The 22,903-nt window shown below is 38.4% G+C and overlaps 1 protein-coding gene across 11 annotated transcripts in view; it reads right to left on the reverse strand.

The window, feature by feature from the left end:
- Nucleotides 1-15,707: 15,707 nt before the first annotated feature.
- Nucleotides 15,708-22,903, reverse strand: part of LOC119649256 (Down syndrome cell adhesion molecule-like protein Dscam2) — a 252,363-nt gene continuing 245,167 nt past the window's right edge. For 6 of the 11 annotated variants that reach the window (XM_038051330.1, XM_038051333.1, XM_038051328.1 and 3 more), the window contains one exon: nt 16,982-17,777. In XM_038051330.1, coding sequence (XP_037907258.1) covers nt 17,317-17,777 — 461 coding nt within the window. In that variant the 3' untranslated portion in view covers nt 16,982-17,316. Of the gene's footprint in view, nt 16,928-16,981; nt 17,778-22,903 lie in introns of those variants that run through there. The other 5 variants (XM_038051334.1, XM_038051329.1, XM_038051331.1 and 2 more) reach the window with 2 other exon arrangements.

Genomic DNA, 22,903 nt, shown 5'->3' on the forward strand with positions numbered 1-22,903 from the left:
GATGTCGATATCGTCAGCGTAGGCCAGTAGTTGGGTGGACTTAAAGAGGATCGTACCTCTTGCATTTACCTCAGCACCACGGATCACTTTCTCGAGGGCCAGGTTAAAGAGGACGCATGATAGGGCATCCCCTTGCCGTAGACGTAGCCACTATAATATATGGTGTAGCGACTCTTCTCCAGGAAACTCTATTATATCAGCCCTATGTTGGGATAGGGTATCGGCTAGCTGCTCAGCAGCTTCCTCTCTGCACAGGGAGCGCACGTTTCTTAAGAAATTGCGCAAATCGTTATTCCTTTGTCGTTGCCGGGTTCGTCGTTGTGTAATCCGTCCAGTCCGAGGCCCCTGTTGTGGCTTCGTCACAAGTAGTTTTCCATGTAGGATTGTCAGCCCTACCCTCCTGGAAAACCAGTTGATAGAATTTGTCCCGTTTTTAGGCGCGGGGGACTCGCCTTCATCCTTCTCCGTCTCGAGCTTTCCGTTAAGAAAGAGCTCCCAGCGGTCACCACGTGGAGAAGGAGAGAGGGTTTGGTAATAGAGCTGTTGGTTTTGGTTCAGCAGGCGTTTGCCAGGTTTTATGCTCCATTGTGGGTACCAATCCACATTTCGCCCTGGGACCTATACTATCCTTTGACCACCACGGCGGAGTATACTTAATTTTAATTAATTGCTGTTATATATTTTTTTTGCCGAGTTCTCACAATCAAGTGCCAAGCATTTAGATGCGGATGATCCTACCTACTTAAATTATAAAGGGATGCTGGTGGTGGTGGTCAGTGGTAGGCTACTGTGAGAATCCGTCGAGAACTTCCCGCAACATCGAGCACACATGCTTTGAGCCAGACTGCGTGAGTGTTCCAGGAATCAAGGGAAGCCGTAAGGGACTTAAGTACAATACCTGCAATTGATAATATTATTGGAACTACAAACACCCGCTCAAGACGCTAAAGTTCTTTGATTTCCCGAGCGACTGGCTTCTTCTCCACGTATTTCCATTCAATGTTGCTATTATGTGGGGTAGCAACATCAATAATGTACCAGGAGCGGCTCGTCTTGTCAACTAACAACTCAGCAGGCTTGTTGGATAGAATATGACGATCAGTTAGAACTAGTCAGTCCCAATATATGCTGTAAGCAGAACTATCAAGTACTACTTGCCGCTCATATGGGTAAACCCGACATGTTCCCGTGATCAGCCTATGCTTACATGCAAGGTTTTGATGGATGACCTTACATACATCATTATTCTTATTCGTAAATTGCAACGTTGTTGTGCCGTCACGTCAACCACGCCCCTACCTCCGATGTCACGAGGCTGGTTCATCGCTCCACGGCAGAGGTCGGATGATGCATTCGGAATTTGGACATAGTTGACGGTACCAGCCAATGAAGGGATAGCGCTTATTTATTCTTCCCCGAGGGATACGATTTCGGTACTAGCTTTACACGTCGCAGGAATTCGGACGGCAGAGTATCCTCTAGATCACCAACTCGAGCATGGGTTCCTTGCAGAATTCGATGCGGAGGCCTCCAATGCTATGTCTGGCGTGTGGCTCGTGATGATCTTTGCGAATGGCTTGGATTCGACGCTTGTCTAATCCAAACTGCAGTCGAATATCTCTTCAGTGAGCGTGCCTACTATTCGCAACAAACTTCTTAAGTGATCATCACTACCAGCATATAACTTTATATCAATAAGAACTATACATACTCTAGCATCATTCAGTAGACATGTAGACATGACAGAGGGTTCAGTGCCATTCAAAATCAAAGGCGACTCAACGAATCGTCCTTGAAGGTACCTCTCCGCATATGGATGGGCTCCGAGGTATTCATCATCATCTACGGCGCAACAACCGGTATCAGGACTAGGTCCCGGTTTTGCGCCGAGTTCGATTCGATTCGATATTCTTAAAAGCTATTTGGCGTCCTGACTTACGCCAACGCTCCATCTCAGGCAGGGTCTGCCTCGTCCCTATATTGCCCTTATAGACTTTCCCCTATATTGCCCTTATAGACTTTCCAGGCTGGATCATCCTCATCCATACGGATTAGGTGACCCACCCACCGTAACCTGTTAAGACGGATTTTATCCACAACCTGACGGTCGTGGTATCGTTCATAGATTTCGTCGTTATGTAGGCTACGGAATCGTCCATCCTCATGTAGGAGATCAAAAATTCTTTGGAGGATTCTTCTCTCGAGCGCGCCCAAAAGTTCGCAATTTTTCTTGCTAAGAACCCAAGTTTCCGAGCAATACATTAAGACTGGCAAGATCATAGTCTTGTACAGTAAGAGCTTTGACGCTATGATGGGACGTGTCGAGCGAAACAGTTTTTGTAAATTGGAATAGGCTCTGTTGGCTGCCAACAACCATGTGCGGATTTCATCGTAATATCTGTTATCGGTTGTACTTTGACAAATGGTAACAGCAAGCAACGACTGATGGTATCCACGTTATTGGATAGGATAAGTCAGCAACTTACTATTACTTCAGATTTCTGCAGCGAGAAAGCTTCATGGTGTCACGAAGGAATGTTTATCGGGACTGAACACCTTTCAAGTCAACATCGAGAGCCTGGAAACAATCGTATTACAAATTTTATTAAAGACGCCCAACAGGGCAGCATATGCTTCGTACGAAGAAACCTTGGCTTCACCAGGTAAACTGCAGGCAATCGACACGTTTCTCGGCTTTCTGGAAAAACGCTTCTAGTTTTTAGAAGCTATGTGTAGTGAGAAGGAATCTAAAGCTCAGAACCAAATGCGCCAAGAAAATCCAACTCTCGCGCGATGGATATCGTGTTACGTAATGTAGCGCAGGAAGTTGCCATAATTGTGGACAAAGGCCCAATACACTATTACAAATGGATAAGTAGTCTGCATCCATTTTTGAACGATTGGAGACTCCTAAGATTTGGTGCTCAGCTCGAAGCTTCGAGGTCAACTTGTGATACCAAGGACCTTATCTCTTTCCTTATGCGCATTACTTTATAAGGTTGATTCTGAATGACCTGTATCATAAGCATATTCATATCGGTATTATTGCCGATAGCCAGACAAAGATGTTGGCCTATCAGGGACATCAAATCAATCGTGCAACGCTGTGTGAAATGTGCGCGGGTAAAACCAAAAAACCTACGTGCTCAGAGAGTGTAGCCAGCCAGACCGTTCAAAAATGCTGGGGCCGGCTTTGCCTCTGTTGATCCACCTCAAGGGCCAAGGAAGGCTGGAAGGCAATATCACTGGTCTGCAGTGGGAATTGGGACGAGTTATAAAGGGGATAAAAGGTCAAGATTGTTTAGTAAGGGTAACCGAAATCAAATCACCCTCAGGAGTCCTCCTTCACATCATACTACATGGAAAACTTGTACACGGGAATTGAAAAACTCTACAGTATTTGTAGTCGACTGCTCAATCGCCATTGCTCAACTTTCATACAACAATTTAGTCATCTCTTAACCGGTGTAGTGGCTTACAACAAACCATTGCGACCTTTCGATAGCGAGATGTCACGAAGACATAAAAGAGGAACTTTGAATATTGTTTGGCAATTCACTTTTCGGAGTGTTGGTTTCGGACTATGCGGCAAGAATGGCAGAAACCATAAACAGTTTAAAGGGGGACAACGAATATCTCCTGCAACTAATGAAAAATCAGACGTCTATCCTGGACTTCACCGTCAATGTCAAGTTGAATTTGAAGAAATCAAACCACAAAACGATGCAAGCCCTCAATGCGGCTCTTAACCTTACCGTCACATAAACAAACAAGGTAGTCATGGAAATGTGGAAGCACCGGCAATTTGCAATCCACGTTCAGTCCAACCCGAGTATGGTCAATCGAGTAAGTTAATGTTATCCATTGCCTAGGTTCTGTGTTCACCTCCTAGAAGATTGCTGAAAATGTCTGTCTTGAGGCCTGCCGTAGTTTCTTTTTGTTCCAATTCTCGATGAGGTTACTGTTGTATTCGTAAATGGATCAGACGGTAATTTGAACATTCTGCTAGACTGCCTTTCTTTTTCCATATTGTAACTGTGGTACTTTCTTGCCAGTCAGATGGTGTTCTACCTTCCTAAATAACCCGATTAAAGAATTCACTGAGTCACAGTGTTGGGTCCCAACTCTTCGCTTTCCAGAGCTCAAATGCGATGTCATCAGGTCCTTTTATTTTCCTCGATTTCATTCGTTTTATTGTTTCCTCCACTTCAGTTGCGCTAACGGATGGAACTACTCAAAATGTCGGCAATGATTGTGGAAGGAGATGATGGGCAAATTCTTCACATGAAATCTGCTTAAAATATTCTCGCCATCTATCCGTCGCGGCTCGACGGTCAGTAAGCAAAGTAGCGTTCTTGTTCTTGTTCAATATCCTGTCTGCGTTCGTTTCGGTTTTTGGTAAGTCGATACAGATCTCTCTCGTGTGTGTCTAGTTTTTAAATGTATTGAGTACTTTGAATTACTTCTGACAAATACTCGCTACTGATGCACGAAATTAGTTTGGATTCAAGGATTTTCAGATCTGCACGAATTTGCCCCAAAAGAATGACAAATAAAATTTTTTTCTTGTATTTCGAATTATATTTCTGTTTTCTCAAAATGATAAGGTTGGTTATAATTCAAGTGTAAAATTACACATAAATGAATGCGGAAAGTTTAGATGAAAAACGCTAGCAACTCGTGAACGATTGTGAACTGACTTGAAAAATTATGTTCAATTATTTTTTCCCAATGTAAATTGGTTGGCCAGGCCTACTACGCCAAGGAGAACACCGGTGGTGGCATCTGTCGGTCGAATTAACAACATTCGAAATTTAAATTTCGAATGTTGTTAATCCTGATGCGCCACATCACTAGATGCCACAATTTTATCGTAAAAATATTTTTAATGGGTCGCTCGGGTGACAACGATCGCTTTCTTTGCTTCCCGGGTTTTATCGTCGAGAAACTTGGCTTGGTGACCCCGAGGGTTGAAGAGGACGCTTTGTGAATCGTATCTTTAGCTTATTTTCACGATTCTCCACATTCATAATGGTCGGTAATCCCGTAAGTGAGATCATTTCTTCTCTCGAAATCACCACCGTTTAATGCCTGGCACGCCAGTGCGATCTTCACGCTGTTTTGTCGGTGGCTTAATTGGCAGGACGGAAATCAACGGCCGATGTAGAGGTGCGATGGTTTCATAGGGAACGGCTTTGAAATCAGTGACGGTGGTAAAATGCCGGCATCTTATGCGAATATAGTTGATTTCTGTTTTACTCTTCCCACTATAAAATTTAGGAAAAAGAAACAATCGTTTTATGATATTCATAAGTACAAGGTCGTGGGTGTCTGCAAAATCAATTATGCGCTCGCCACCCTCATTGCGCGCTCGAAACCCCTTTCCCCTATGACACCTGTGACCGTCTGCATTTTCACCCACATGACCATTAAGATTGCCGGCCATGATGATATAGTCGTCAACAGGCACGTTACAAGTCTCTTTATCCAGAAGTTGCCAGAACTCATCTTTCCCGGCATCAGGTCGGCCCGTTTGTGATGCGTATGCGGTGAAGAAGTGAATAGTGCGATCAGCTGATATAACGGTGAGCTTCATCAGCCGATCATCATATCGTTCGAATTCTTCATTAGCATCACGGAAACCCTCTGAGGTAATGCCAACACCGTATTGAGTCTATGTCGCAGCTTTTGGCACCAGACCATCGAGTTTCTTGCAGAGCGCAGATATCAATGCGCCTTTTGAGAAGAGCTCTTATGAGTCCTCCATAGTTCTGAAAAAGTGCGCCCCCAACATTTCCACCACACTCTCCTCGATCATTAACCAGTGCATCCTCAACGCACACTTCCCCACCGAATGCAAAAATGCTCGCATAGTTCTCGTCCCAAAAGAGAACCTTAATCCACTTAATCCTGATAGCTACAGGCCTATCTCCATCCTTTCTTCATCCACCAAAATCTTCGAGCGGATTATCAAATCCCTCATAGACGAGCATTGCACTTCCAACAACACCCTACCCGAGTTCCAATTCGCCAACCGAACTAAACACTCGGTTGAGCAAGCACTGCTTGTTCTCAAGACTGATATCCTACTGTGTATCAATCGGAGGACACCCACCATAGCCTGTCTCCTTGACCTAAGGAAAGCTTTCGACTCCGTATGGCAATACGGACTCACGTACAAGCTTCTCGAAATCCTCAACTTCCATCCGCACCTCTGTAAGCTAATTCTTAGCTTTCTAGATGGGCGGAAATCCTCAGTCAACATCCAGCAGCACCTTTCCTCGTCCTATACTTGCCCCGCCGGCATTCCCCAGGGTTCAGTACTGTCTGGAACCCTTTTCTCTCTGTTCACCACAGACATCCCCAAACCACCTCCACACCCGTGTCCCATCCAGATCCTCCAATACGCGGATGACCTAATCATATACACGACCACCAAAGACATCTCCCGTGGTGAAGCGCGTCTGAATGCTTATTTAGACGAACTATTTCACCCGTTGGAAACTTTCCCTAAATGCCGAAAAGTGTGAGACCATCGTCTTACATGGAGACAGAGAATGACACCGAAGATGTGGAGTGACACCAGATCATTATCACTCACAATCCACGACCAGCCCATTCCCACGGTTAAAGAAGTCACCTACCTCGGGGTGACAATGAACTCCCGCCTCTCCCACGTACCACACATAACGAAGGCACTAGGCCGTGCAACTGGTGCCTTCTGGTCCCTGTATCCTATCCTTAAATACAACATCCCAACTACAAAAAAGGTTAAGCTGTTTTTCTATAAACAGCTCATTCGGCCACTCCTCATCTTCGGATTCATTTTAGGGTCCGATTTCTCCCCATCCCAAATGGAGCGACTCCGCCTCAGAGAGCGCAGGATCTTTCGCCACTGCGCCAACATCTTTAAGAACGAGGACCGCTCGAAGTACATTTCCAACCAGATCCTCTATGAATCCTGCCAAACCCCACGCACCACGCATCGATGCCTTCCTTGCTCGTCTTGCCCTCAACTTCCTGACCAAGTGCCAATCCCATCCCAATCCTCTTGTCGCCAATGCCATGCAGATTGAGAACGTTGACGATAACCTTCTCCGGACTCATCTGTTTCCCCAGATCCTCCTTTCCCTCCAGTCACAGAACCGTCTGTTCGATTCCCTAGGCAGAGTAGTCTTCTACACGGGCAACTTCTCCGACTCCCAATTTTTTAAACCTTCCCATCATTAGCACCCCTCCCAGCTTTTAATTACCATCCCTCCCCCGCACCTCACCCATCCTATCCCAGTCCTTTCCCCCCCCCCCCCCCTTTTTTTAATATATGCTCAACGAGTGGAGGTTTTTTCCAACTTTTCCTCCAAAATGCAATGTAGATATTTTCTGTACATAACCTGTTAGTAATAAGTTAGGTTAAGCTTTATGTTATACCTTAGATTAAGTTTAACTGTTAAGGTAGTCCTTAAGTTAGCTATAAGTTTATATTTACTCATTATAGGAAATAAAAAATTGTTGTTTTTGCGAAAATTGTTATTTTTGCGAGAGCTCTTATGAGTTCCGTGGTCTTTCCAGTCAGGGTGCCAACATTTAACGTGCAGACACGTATTTGTTTTGCTTACGTGCTGACCCCGTCCATGCGTCAAGAACCCTTGCCAATTTCTCGACAGGACCAGGGCCCGTGGAATAACTCCAATACTTTACTTAATTGTTTCCCGGATTTCAGCATTTTATTTTTGTTTTACTGAAGATAGTACAAATTATGTTGCCTCAAACCACCCTGCCTTACCTGGGCTTGGGACCAGTTTAATGTATTAATAACATGGCGGAGTTGCTGCCTACAAAACCATATAAAGATATTTTGACAAGCAGTGCAGTTTGTGGTCGCGTCGCGTTGATGGGGTCGTACCTTTACTTAGATACTTGATATGATCTTTCACCAGAATCGAATACATTCGGTGTTTCACCAAATGAAACTATAACAACAGGTCTCCTTATCTAATCGAGGGGACACGCTTGATAGAAAATTTTGTAACCTCGCATATGTTGTTGAAATGCTATAGTAAATGATTGAAACTATTCCTGAATTGCTACATATTTTATATTTTTCCCTTAAAATAATAAATACAACAATTTGTGATGAATCTATTATTTCGTCTCATTATTTTTTTCGCTTACTTCTTTCAACTTGATATCTTCGCGCTTGGCGCACATTTTGGTTTTTTCGGGTCAGGTTGTTACGACTTGAATAGATTTGTATAAAGAAAGCTGGTCAATGAGCGGACCTCCTTTTTGATGGAGTCTTTCTTTTCAGTAGTATAGTTTGCTTATATTTATTTACAAATATCTGATTTATGTTAGTATAAGGAATGTTTTCACTGTTTTTGGTTTTATTCGGAGTACTTTCACGATTTATTTGATTACATCAGAATTTCCTTTGATTCTATCGAAACTTCAATTAGAAACAATAAAATTATTCAATCTAACTGTCACTACATAGCTGGGCTTTCTTCTCATTAATTTTACATTGTAATGGTTGCTACGACAAAAAAATTATCCTTCACTTAAAAACTATATAATATAATATTTCTTTGCTTTATTGTTATTAGTAGATTGTTTGGTTCATCGCTGTGGAAGCTAGGACCGGATTATCCGTTTCGCCACTTTCTTCCAAATTGCGTGGTAGTTTGAAGGATTTAGTGTAGTTTTGCAGGAGTTTACTTGCTATTTTGATAGTTGGTCATGAAAGTAACACGCTAGATTTCGCAAGTATCCGAGAACAGGACGCCTGTGTGAACTTGTGAAAAGAAGTGATTATGGACCAGTCTTCCTTTTGGATTTCAATTTATCAGATGAGACTCATAATAAATATAAAATAGGTAGTTGTTTTCTTAATTACATTTATGTTCGTGTCTTTTTATTGTATTTGCATTTAACTCTATTTAACATTATTTCCATTATTATTGTAAATTGTGTTACACGTATCACAACTCTGGGTTCAATATACAGTTTGATTTATGTAGGTTGCGTTATGCATAATAATTCAAAATATTATAATTACACTGCCCCCGTTCGAAGTAGATTCAGGATACGAAATATCCGCACTGAAATTTCTTATTTAAAAAGGTTGAAGTGTGAATTGATGTTTATCGTCATTTTTGTGGATTGGGGAAAGCAACACTTTGGACCAAATTAAATTATTTTTCAAAAATCCATAATGCTTAAGAACATATATGTTTGGATAGACTTCCTGATACTACTTCGAATAGGCTTACTATCTCTGAACCTTCACAGAGAATATTCCTTTTTAATTCTATTGCAATAATGATAAATTTGATTTCTTAGCATTGGATTTGGCAATTTTGTTGTCAGTTTTTATTGATTCATAAATTCGTATTGTTCGATGTGCTAAAATTGCATTTATGAGATGATGGCTAATCCAAAGTTATTGAAATTAATAACATTTTGAAAAAGAAATTTCCTTGTGATTACCATTCTTTTACTCATTCTATCTGAAATCTAAGCACTGCTACAAATGAGAGAATTATTGCGTTTGCTTCTGATACAATTTAGATAAGTACGGTTTGAAATTGTATGTTTTGTTTATTGGCGTATTTATTGTTAGTAATTTCAATATCAAGAGGAAAATCTTCTTATAAATTATTCAGAGCAGTATTATTTTTGATAGTGGTTGTTCTATGTTATGTGAGTTTAAGTGTACAGAATCTAGCGTTGATAAGTTATCTTCTATTTTATACTTTTTTAATTCCTTACTATTTGATTTGGCCTTTTGAAGAGTTACTCGAGAGTCGCTAATTCTATTAAAAGTAAGTACGATATTCTCAACAAATACTTTGAATATACAGTTCTGCAAGTTTGTAATATTTTCTCTTATCCTTTGTTTATAAGAAATTGCAATTTGAGCCTCAACTTTTTGTTCGCATAGTAGTATGTTGTGTGAGGCTTTCCCTATTACTTCATATAGTTGTCTTCGATTCGATATTAAATATAATCAAATGTACATACATATAATATTTTTACAGTTAGACTTTTTCTCTAATAATGTACAATAAATTTATTTACTTAATAAAAAAGTCAGTCTTTATAATAAACATTTTCATAAAAAGTGTCGACATTTCAAGTATGGTTTGTAGCAACTGATATTGCGTTTTTGTTGCTCGAAAATAATTCAATATAAATTTCTAGTACAAACAAATGATTGAATTGGCTGCATCATAGGAAATATATTATTCTGTTCATAATTTAGGAGGACGCTGTCGTAGTGTCTTAGAAATGTTCAAGTCTATTCGGTTGCTATTTTATTGGCGATAAATTTGATTGAGCTTGCTAATGAATTTGTTACGAGTGTATATTGTTTCGTTTTCGTTTGCCTTCTTTTTAGTTGTAAATTTAGAAAAAAGACGCTTTTGACTTACTTCAGTTCAGGAAATTGTAAACAATTTAGATTCTCTATAACAATTTTTATATATGTTGAAGAATGGTTGTACATTGGTTGGAACCATTAAGGGAATGTTTAGAATATTTAGAAATTTAATTTCCATCAAAATATTTATAAAAGTCTGGAACGTTTGAGAACTATTTGATTATTGCGAATTTTATAGGAAGAATTCCAATTGTAGGAAGGAAATATATTTGGTGTCTTGTTCGTTAACATATTGAACCTTTTTGTAGCTTTGTATGTCAGTCATCAACCTAGAATAAGGCTTTGATAACTGTGCTAATTTCATTCAATTCTTCATTGAATTCTTCTTTCTCTTAGTTATTGTATATAATATGATTTTTGTTAATTAATGAAAAGAGGCCTTGAACGCTTTTATCAAATGCAGAAGTTTTCCTCAAAAGTCCTATCTGAACCACTTTGGCATTAATAACCACGTAAAGGTTGAGCTGATAAGAGCGAACTATTTTATAAATTATTAAATGGAGAAGATGCTAGAAGCGTCAGCTTCCTGAAAACTATTTTTTATGATCTCAGCACTCCACATTACGCAGGCTTCTCCAAGCTTTTAAAACAAATCAGCATTAATGCATCGATTTTCTCTCTTTAGACCTCCAAATGACTATTAAATACCCATTTGATTGTAAGAACAATAATAGTTCTTTAATTGCTAATTGCTACATGCCTCGCTCCAGATCCGACAAAATCTTTGAACGATCAATCGAATTAAAGATAGGCGGTAATTGACCACTCGATATCGACGGTTGAGATCGGTAGTATCCGGAGTCCTGTGTTAGAGTTTTACTGTCCATTTCCTTATTTTAGTGCCTTTTGCTATAGTCTTGTTTTAGTGCCCTTTCCCTTGGATAGAGTTGAAATTTTCTCCCCAAAGAAAAAATTCGAAGAGGAAGGTAGAGACCGCGCAAATAAGTTCTTGAGATGCAAGCAAAGAGGGCCATTGGAAAAATGTACTCAAAAATCCCAGGAAAACCGGGAGAATCGGGGAAAATAAGAAACAAATCAAGAAACCGGAAGCTGGACGCGGTATGAAAGGTTTTGTGTATTTCTTATATAGAAATATTTGCCCCATTAGTACTTAGCACGTAATGTACACACATGTATCATGTCAGAATATCCATGCTACTCTCAAAATCTTAGAATTTGACAAATTATACCTTTGTTAGTAATAGCACGATTTCCAGAAAACACGGTAGGATCACGCTCTATATCATAACCTATATTACTGCAATTTGCAGATATAGATAATATGCAGATACCGGTATGAAGGGTATTTCGGAGCCTATGCATCATAAAGTGGCAGCTTCCTGATTATTTGCAAATTCTGTGGTTGGTTCCGAGAATGGCCCCGTGAAAGAAATCTCCCTTTTAGAGCCCCCGCTCTCTCTCCTTGTAAATTGATTGTCAAAACTGAAAGTTTTGAAAAGTACTAAGTGAGACCTTTCATTTGATAACCCACATGACAATATTTGGTGAATAAAAATGTAATACCCCCTTTTGCATAAAATGGGACACTCCTTCAATTCGATCAACAACGATGTAACTTACTGTATACGTAAGTCTTCTCACCAAATTTCAGGTGAGTAGATATTAAAAAGAAAAGAAAGATTCGTTCGAACTGAAACTAATATTCTTCAAAAAGTGCCGGCGGGTAAATAGTTAGGAGTTTTGAGTGATAGAAAGGCGACTTGATGTTGGAATTGAATAGGAGAAAACCATGCAATGCAAGGATCTAGATGAGGTTACCTAGTAGGAAATTAGCCTCTACGCATTTGACGAAAAGCAATATAGCAAGGAACTGTGCAGATAAATAAGGATGATGTAAATGAAATTCATTCGTTTTAAAGCCGAATGTGAATATGGCGGTAATTTAGTGATCGTGTCATAATTGTGGCAGCGCTATTTGAGTAGAAGGCGGAACAGGTAACGCTGCGATATTATGTATCATCATGTCATGTATGAAAGAAGGAATTCAAGAAGGCGTGCGCTTCCGGGGGTAGATTTTGTAAAAGGTAAAATTGACGACATCCACGTCTACAGCTGCTATGCGCTTAACAATAAAACAGTAATAAAAGGCGAATAGTTGTTGAGGATTTTCGTGTTATACCTATGCTAGTGATCGCAGCCCTAAAATAATTCAGGAGGATTTCATTGTGTAGGCAGTTAAATTGGGTGCTTCATTGGCAAAAACTATTGAGTACCGTTGAAAACGCAGCGATGATAATCTGAGAGGAATAGCGTTAAAATTGCGAGATTTGCCTCAAATAAGGGACACAGCACAGCCGTACCAAGGTGGCGTTTGCTCTCCAATAAGGAACTGAGCAACTGGTAGAACCAGACAATTGATACGTTTAGGTAGTCTAACTTCCGACACGGAACAATTTTGTCGACGGGCATGAGGAAGCTGAAACAAAGATGCCAAGTAACGATACTACTCTAATTAAGGGAGTTATACGTAAAAATAAGTGGGAAGCTGCAGAAAACTGTGTCCCGAGGCGAAAAAGAACCAATAAGGTAATGCTAAAAAGCTGCTATAATTAAAGCACAAGGCTGTTGTACGGAAGGTCGTGGTTCAAATCTCGCTGGTGGCAGTGGAATTTGTATGGTGATTTAACGCCGGATACCAGGCGACTCAGCTGTGAATGAGTACCTGAGTCAAATCAGGGTAGTAATCTCGGACGAGCGCAATGCTGACCGCATTGCCTCCTATTGGGTACTGTAATCCTATAGTGTACCGTAACGGTTTTGAATGAAGTGCTCTAACACACTTCAAGGCCTGATCCAATATGGATTGTTGCGCCAACGATTGTTATTATTATTAATTAAGGCTGTTAAACCAAAATCTTCTCAAGTGATCTATCCAAATATATCCTTCCGAATAATAATATCATCTTTTCGTCACAAAGAAAGAATGAACTTGAAGCGTTGGTCCTGAGTGATATCTTCAGCGACCAAAGGGGAACTACCGGAATTCCCCTGGCGATTTAGGGATTGGATTGGATCGAATTTGAAGCAAAGATTTCAATCTGACTGCTGAAGTCAACTCCATTAAGCACTTTTGATTAATTAATGGTGAGAGGGAAGAAGGGGTTCTCCCATCTATGTAATAAATAAGGTCGTACACCTAGCTTATAGTGAGGTTCCCTCCGGAAAATACAATATGGTGGTGACGCTGATCGCCCAAAGTACCTTTAACTCCGCTGGCTACTGCTGAAGTAATGGCCAAATCGTCAGAAGTGCAATTCGGTTTATCAGGAATTTTCTCCGGGAGAGACTCCTGTAATAGAAACTGACGAATGGAAATAATCTTTATAGCAGAAGTGTATAAAACGCCATTTGTCTTCATTGAGCGGGTAGTCTTTCAGAGTGACAATTTATATTTAGCGGCTTCCTATCAATAGAACAGAAAAAGTTGTGCACCTGCGTTGGAAGTGTGGTTGCCTTAAGAAAACGCTACTCCGTGGACATGATGATCGTCGAAAATACCTCTAATTCACTCTACTGGTACTGGAGTAATGCCATTTTGGCAGAATGTGTTTGAGAAGGAATTTCCCCTAGATGAGACTCGTATGGTAGAAGATTGATGAAGGAAGAAGTATATTGGTCAACAGGAGCAGATAGCATTCGATTGCCTGCGTTTCATAGAAAGGCAGAAGGGATCCGAAAACAACATAAATGACCGAGGCTCATTGCGGTGAATGTTACCATACTGATTGTGGAGGATAAGCTATAGAAACTAGAGCCACTCGCAACATCCTGAGTCTTGTATTAGAGTTTTTCTGTCCATCTCCTTGTTTTAGTGCCTTTTCCTTTATCAAGGCAATGCACGGTGTCACAAACCATTCCGCATCCACCGTATGCTCCAGACCTGTCGCTAGCGCCTTTTCTTGTTCGTAAACCTCAAATGATTCCTCGCTGGAAAGAAACTACGGGGCGATGAAGAGATATTCGCCGAAATTGAGGCCTACTTTGAGGCTAAAGACTCGAAGAATCGTACTATAAAAATGGTATCGAAAAATGTATGATCACTATAATTGTGCTTGCCCTTCAAGGCAGCGATTTTGTCAGGAACTATAATGAAATATAAATTCCAGAAAAGCGCAAAATAATCGATCTGAATTAAAGGTATGCATTAAAGAGTTCTTAAATCGTTTCGGAACTGCTGAATGAAAGCCAGTAAGCACCCATTAACACCACCAGATAATTAACAAAATGAGAATGAAACATAAGACACAAATGTGTCTGTATCTGGCTGTAGTTGCAAAGCTTGATATAGTTAATACAATTAGCGCTTTAAGTCGATTTAACGCATTTTGCCGAAATTTCTACAAAGAAACCGTTGGAAAGATATGACGAAGCAGATTGGGCTATACCTTTCATTTCTAGACTGTCATATACAAGGTGAATAATACCATCCACAGAAGGTGAATATATGACTTTGTTAGATGGTACACGGAAAATTAGTTTAATTAAGAGATTTTTGCCAGAATTGGAATTTGACGAATTATCTGAGGTGAAAAGATTTATCGACACCATGAGAGGCCACTGACTTCTTGAAAATCAGATGAATCAAGCTCTAAGTATACATATAGAAGTTTTAACAAAAGATTTACCAGGACCTTTTGGTCCATTATTTTAACCTCCTTTCTCTTTAATAGCTTGATAAATCAAATCCGCCGATCAGCTCTACTTGTCAATTAACTTCTCCCATATTTTGAGTGGTGCTTTGCTAGGTCCTTTTCCTTGGACTTTACTTGCTAATTTACGACTAGGAATTTCGCATTCGTTCCTGATACGCATTTATACTAGTCTTGCAACTGGCTAGCCCATCCTTGGGTACTTGTACGCCATACCTAAAATCAATTTTACTTGATTTTTTTTTTTTTTGAATATGGCTAGGAGTTCAAACAAATATCCTTCTATTCTGAAATCGACTACATATACTTTCTTACTCTATAAATCCAATACCATCAGGTTCCGTTATGGAATTATAACATAAAATTGTTTGCAATAGTATAATCATAAGCTATTCCCGCAAGGGTTATGGCATCATTAGACTACAAAGCTTGTCATATTTGAAGTTGTTGGTTTATACTGTGTGTTCAGAAATTTTAACCTTTTTGTACTAGCTTAAGATATAAAAAAACAATTTTTCGTGATTTCGTGTATTTCAAGCGCTGATGTGAAATCTAAATACAAATTTGAAACAAGATGCTAAAATAAAAATTTGTATCATGTATTTTACGGGTAATAAATATCCATTCCCATACTTTAGATTCAAATAGCATTCAATGTAAAAGATGATGGAAAAGAACATAAACTGAATTAGTTTCTTTTGCATTATAAAAGATACATAATTCCGACCAACTCTTTCATTCTTCAACAAGAAATTTTGAAATTAAACAATTTACTTGTAAAGAACTTCAATTCAACGTAAACATATCAGACTTTCCAATTGGAGACTATAACATTTTTTAAATAATCGTCTAAAATTTTCACGTGATCATATATTAAGTTTTTGATTGTAGAAAGTTGAGCTAAAAGTTTTAAATTTTAACATTTTTGTTTCTTTAAATTTACCCTTCTAGACTATCGTTACTTTTAGGCTAGACAAATCTATTTTGTCGTTTTATCATCTTTCTTTTGTTTTTGTTTTCATTTTTGACTTTAATTTGATTTAATTTAATTTCTTGGGTCAATTATTTTATGTTTGGCTTTACCCTCCAAACCGTGAATTTAGCATATTTTCACATTTTTTTTGTATTTTTTGTTGAATATTAGTATAAAAATTATTTGTATGCATCTACCGTATGAAAATTTCCGAAACGTTTTGTAAACAATGAACTTATGACTAGATTTTTTTGAAATTTGGCACCTTTGTTTCCGAAACGTTTTAAAATATGTGGTATCGTAAATTTTGTTCACTTTTTGGTTGTAAAACAGAAACTCAAACGCGTACTCTTTGTCTTGTTATTGTAAATTTTGTAGATTTTGTCCGAAACATTCTCAGTAATTTTTACTTATATTTTACAGTATCTGTTCTCATAAAAATATTTTCGATGAATTTAAAAATAAATCTATTCTTCTTCCTTTGAATTTTGAAAAGCGTATATAAAAAAGTAAATTTTTATTCATTTGTTGTGAGCTTTTGAGTGGTGGCAGAGGGGCTGTGCTCATACGGCGATCGAGTAATCCGAGGGATGCGATGAAGCCTGTTGAATGGTTGACGGCGGAGGCTGCTGGTGCTGCTGGGACTGGTGCTGGTTATTGCCACCAGGACGTGACCAGAGCGATGAGCGCATTCCCAGCTTCAGCTTTTTCAAGGTGTCGATGTCGCATTCCGCCTCCGAGAGCTCAGGCCGATCTGGAGTTCCACCTTCTAAGGGTAGCTGATGGAAGTTACCACCTGGTGTATTGTCTTGTAATTGTAGTGGCAGTAATGTTCTCATTGTACCCCTGTTCAGGATAATCTTCTGGTATCATATCACACTATCACTATTAATTTGTGGTTTATTTTTGAAAGCTTTTGAAAAGTTTCTACGAATTTATCAATTTAGCAAGCCTGTGCCGGATCGCAAATGAAGATAACAAAATTCAAAAGATACTGAAACTGTGATGATGTTACGCACAAATGCAATTTGAAAACAATGTCGGATCATCTCAGAAGTAGCAGCGCATTGCTGGATGCCAGGTGCTTAACACTGATGACACTACTTATCAGAAAGTGAACAAAACGGGGTTTTGCAGATGCCCTCGAGTGTGAGTGGTTTAAAAGCTTAGAGTATGGGCTCAGAGCAATTTCTAGGTAGTGATATTTGACTTCTGATCGACCGATCGGTAGCATGCTATGGACCTTTGCGAATGGTTGATATTGAAGAAATTGATAGGTTCGTGTCAGATGGTATAGTTTTGTGGGGTATTGGGCGAAAATGGGACGGCATGCGGGCGGAGGCTGATGATTTGCATACACTTGTTTGGGTACTATCTAGGGCGGTAGTAGTACCTCCACACTGTATGATTTTTGGTGGTGATTGTTGTTGATGTTGATGTTGTTTTGATTGGGATTGACTGGTTGATTTATTATTGGTGGTTTTGTTATTATTACTACTACGTGGGGAAGTTAACAAGAGCGTGGTGACATTATTTGCATTCAAATTTGAGGATTTAGTGTGTCTTGGTGTTGTGTTGGTTGAATAATGATGTTGTTGATGGTACCTTGATCTGCCGCGTCTTGGTAGCGATTTTTGCTCGGACATAGGTGAAAGATCGGATGATGTACTCGATTGGGTGCCATGATAAATTATGCCTAGAGAATTATTAAGTTGAATTAATTTAATTTTAGTTTTTCTCAGTTATAAAATGCCACAGGTTTGAACTGTCTTAATTTCATACACTAACTAAATGTACAAATATAATACTATATATAACCATCCCGACCATCTTTCGAATTTTCTAAAAATTATAATTTTTTCTGTAGTTTTGTAACACCGAAAAACCAAATCCTGAAAATTCCGTTTAAATTGATGTTAATGAACAGGGGTAAAACAAAAGTTCAAATGTTACATGATACGAAAATATAGCCATTCCTGTTAAATATGGGGAAAAAATTGTAGATAAGTCGAAAATATTTTCGAAAAACTTAATATATGGGGTTTGCAAGTCAAATTCGGAAATTTGCAAAACAATTCAAACTGTTCGAACTAATTTCAGAAATTTCCAAACTAGCTTCAGACTTGCCCAAATCAGTTTCAGAATTTTCCATTTCAACTTCAGACTACTTCACTGAGGATGGATCTGGAATTCTTTGGAAAAAAATTGGGTTGCCTATCAATTTTTTATCATTATTTGTTTTAATGGACTGGTCTGAGGATGTACTAGCCCAATTGGGTTCTCTAGGACGGGTGAGTGTCTAAAAGTAATAGCAACTCCACAATTTAAACTTCATAATACTTGGGAGGTCCTCTCGGTTGTCAGTGGGCATTGATGAGTTTCTAAAGGAAACGACAAAATAATTTGCAATCACAAGGACACGATTTTCTATCTTAAAGGTCATGAAAAAAGGGGATTATATTTTTATATTATATTATTATATATTATATTATATTATATTATATTATATTATATTATATTATATTATATTATATTATATTATATTATATTATATTATATTATATTATATTATATTATATTATATTATATTATATTATATTATATTATATTATATTATATTATATTATATTATATTATATTATATTATATTATATTATATTATATTATATTATATTATATTATATTATATTATATTATATTATATTATATTATATTATATTATATTATATTATATTATATTATATTATATTATATTATATTATATTATATTATATTATATTATATTATATTATATTATATTATATTATATTATATTATATTATATTATATTATATTATATTATATTATATTATATTATATTATATTATATTATGTTATATTATATTCCCAGACCGAATACTATCGTTCATTAAAACAAATAACGACTGAAAAATGAAATGAAATGAGTTACTCAGATTTTTTTCAAATAACTCGAGCTCCATCCTTATCGAGTGGTAGAAATTTGGTGTAGAATTTGAAAAAATTCTGAAATGCCAATTAAAAGAATCTGAATTTGAAATGGCAAATTCGGAAATTGACCTAGAAAAATCTAAAGTTAGTTTGGAAATTTCTGAAATTAGTTTGGAAAACTCTGAATTGATTTGAAAAATTTTGAATCAGCCTTGCAGAACCTGTACAATCAATATTATATAACTTTAAAGAAAATTTGGTTACTGTTTACAAAAATAAGGTGACAGCTGTCGAGTTGCATCTAAGTTTTTGCCCTATAACAAGACGAGCTTTTTGTAGAAGTTTTGCTGCATTCACTAAAAGACTTTTGCGGAAGTATCTTCTTTGATCAATGATATACTTCATCAACATGAGTGATCGAAACATATATCAAGTGAGGCATTAGAAGCACGAACGGATTGGACCTCGGGCAGACATACATAAAATTGCAATCTCATCGATCACTTCGGAGAAAATTGAATGTAATGGATAGGGGAGCTAATGAAGCCAGCCATATTGGAGCAGGTACCGATGAAAATATCCAGATACCTAAACAGCGTATGACTTGTACCGTAAGCGCTTTACCTAGGAATAAAGTCGCCCGGTATTTTCCAGGGAAAGTTTTTAGACGTTGCACCTAGACTATTGCGATACAATATTCCTCGTTTACACCTAGAAGCCAGTCTCTTCACGGCATTGGACGATTTCACAACGAATTATCTTGTGTACATATCCAAATAATTTCATAATTGTGGAACAAAAAAGTCTCAATTATAAACGATTCTGGACGAGAAATCTAATGTTTGGAAGCTATTGCCATCGCCATTTTGTTCAAAAATTTTATAACTTATAAAACATGGTTTTTCGCAATTTTTAAGAAAGGTTGGAGGAGAGGTTTCAAAAAAACATACTGTGTTTACTCACAGCTTTCACTTTGTGAAATAAAACAAATAAATAAACACCTTAAATCTGTAAACAAGTCGAGAAACCAGAAGCTTAACGCTTCAGGTATAAAAGGTTTTGTATTTCTCTATGTGAGCAACGATGAGTACATGACAATTCCGTACATAGTTAGAAATTCCATTGCCTTTTATTTTTTAGAAACCCATTTAAATAAATAATTTGATGGAAAGCACTGTATTGATAATAGTCAATCTCATACGCTTCACAGTCAGTGTTGAATATTATTAGCAAATGCGAAGAACTTAACCTACAACAGATACAGAAAATACTGAGAAGAAGTAGATTCATGAATGGAATTTTCATACTTCATTCGAATGGCAATTATTCTCGTTAATTATGACGTTAGTATCTTATTTGTATGGCTTAGGATCCGGTAAATTCGCACACTAATAGCCGGATTTTGATGATACTTGGTATGCCTATGCACGATACTGCCCTCTATGCCGTACTACTCCTACGATGAACTCAAGGGAGGTTTTCAGTCAATTTATAAAAATTAGTAATATATTATTCGCAAGTTTATTTGACGAGATATCGAAATACGACATATTTTGAGGCCTAGATTTCATCTAAGCACACCTTCCTGATTGTTTTCCGATTTTTTGGTTAGATACCTTAAGAAAATGAGCACTGTCTCTCTTTAAGTGTGACTCCTTACTCGCGCACATTGCAATTCATGCCAAAACTAATATTAGATTCTATAAATGCTTATTGAAACCTTTCATTTGATATCCCACATGGCTATATTCGATAAAAAAAACTTTACATCCCCCCTTTGCTTGTATGGAAAGCCTCCCTTTAAACTGCATGTCAATTTATGTTAATGACTTTATGCGTTGAATTTCATAGTTCCCATATGTCCACCAAATTTCGTTCGGATCGGTTTAGCTGTTTTGAAAAAAAGTGCTTGTGACAGACAGATAGACGGTATATACACGCCTTTAAAAAGGCTTTCATTGAATTTCTGCTACCAACCATCAATTTACCTGGTAATCCCCAAAATACCACATTTTGTGGAAATGCAGATACAGAACGAAAGGAAAAATAACAGCACGGCTTTTAACGTCATGAACAGTCAACATCATGTTGTACAACATTGCAACAAAGTGTCCATCTTGAGTAGAATCTTGCGGAAGATTTTTGATTCATAGTAGTCCTGAATAGAGGAAAAATATTGTGCCAAACCTGATACCTGCTCCGACACTTGCACCCCGTCAAACAAATCGGTCTAAGAGTCGATTTTTGAGGATTTGCACCTATTTTTCCCATTTCCATTGAAGTTGAGCAATAATGTTCCAAAGCACACAGCCCAGATGGTCGTTCCACCATGGCTGCTTTTGTCAAGGGATTATGATTCGATTCTGGAACGCCCTAACGCTCTCCAGCGATGGTCCTCCAGAACACTTGTTTGCTCCAACTTAAGCCATATAGACTCGATATTCCAGCATTAATCGAGGTGAGATTGTGTACCTTGGGAATAACTCTTTCCCTTCTTTGCAAAGTCTACTAGAATTAAGTGTAATTCTGATGTGAGATTAATCCTTACTACTTCCACAAGGTACGGTATCATGGCGTAGAAATCAGCATCGGGCAGAATGTTGAGTGCGAGATTCCGGTGCAGAATGGGAAACTTCTCAATAGACGGGTGGTACGTACATCCAATCAAATGGACCGCACGACCAGGAGTTAATTTAGGAGTTGTCTTCTGAATGTACGAGACAAAGGAGGCGCTGATGTTGACCTCTAAAAGAATTCATCATTTGCCTTCACTTCGCGTCCTATCTTCTCAAATGAGTGGGGAGTTTCGGTCTGCGAAACTCAACATGGCCCACTTTCATGATGTCTTTTGACAGTGTGAGAATTATCTTTGTGACTGAACGACAATATCTTCAATAGCTAACATAACATATTAACGGGTTTCTCGTCAATCAAATGGTGGGCTGCTTAAACGACGGAAGGATCACCTTAAAAGGTTTCCCAAACGCATAGAATCTAGTCAAGTTTCAGCTCTTGCAGACAAAATGGAAGCTACTGTTACATGGCGATGCGGATTGCTCTTACAAACAAAAGGGAAATCATCTCGGTTCGACAGTTTCACTGTGGAGGTATTCCTTGTAGCCTTAGAGTCTTTGCGGAGTTGCTATTTATTTGTAAATCCTGGGAATCCGAGACTTTTACCAGTAACCAGTAAAAGCAGAGCATTGTCAAGATCCCGAAAAGAAACACTCATCTTGAGTGCAGCGATGGGATAGGTGTTTCCGTGCTCCCTTCGTTCCCAAAAATTATAAAATGATCCTCGAACGAATCGTAGAATACCTCAAAAGACTGATTGAGAGAGAGCATGCAGGTTTTTGCTATAGATATTCTCGCAATGACCATAGTAACACCCTTCGGATCATTGTGGAGCACGAAGGCTTCTGACAGAATGTATACCCAGAAGGGCATTTTGGAGAAATTAATAGCAATTATCAGACGGGCATATTATCAGCGCAAAATGGTACATGGTACTGACGTAGCCTGTCCAATGCCATGGATGAAAAAGGGGGGATAACTCTAGCCTGACTGAGTGAGAGTAGGATGTCGCGAAGTACCTAGCCAGACCTTCAACATCGTTGAACTTTGTCACGCTTCGAACCACCTGAAGTAGTTATCACCGTGGTCGCTTCTGAATAGGGTTTTGCGATGGATCGGCAACCCATCCATGTAAAAACCTTGAATGTTTGCCTCAGGTTGGACGGATGAACGACGATGACCAAAGAAACGGCCAATGGACTGTTCTTTCGGATCCTGGAATGTATGCTCCCTGAAAAAACCAGGGACTGTCAAGGCCCTCCCTCAATAGGTCGATATCTACAAATTGAGCGTGATTGC

This window comes from Hermetia illucens, chromosome 2, assembly GCF_905115235.1.
Source record: "Hermetia illucens chromosome 2, iHerIll2.2.curated.20191125, whole genome shotgun sequence".
NCBI lineage: Eukaryota > Metazoa > Arthropoda > Insecta > Diptera > Stratiomyidae > Hermetia > Hermetia illucens.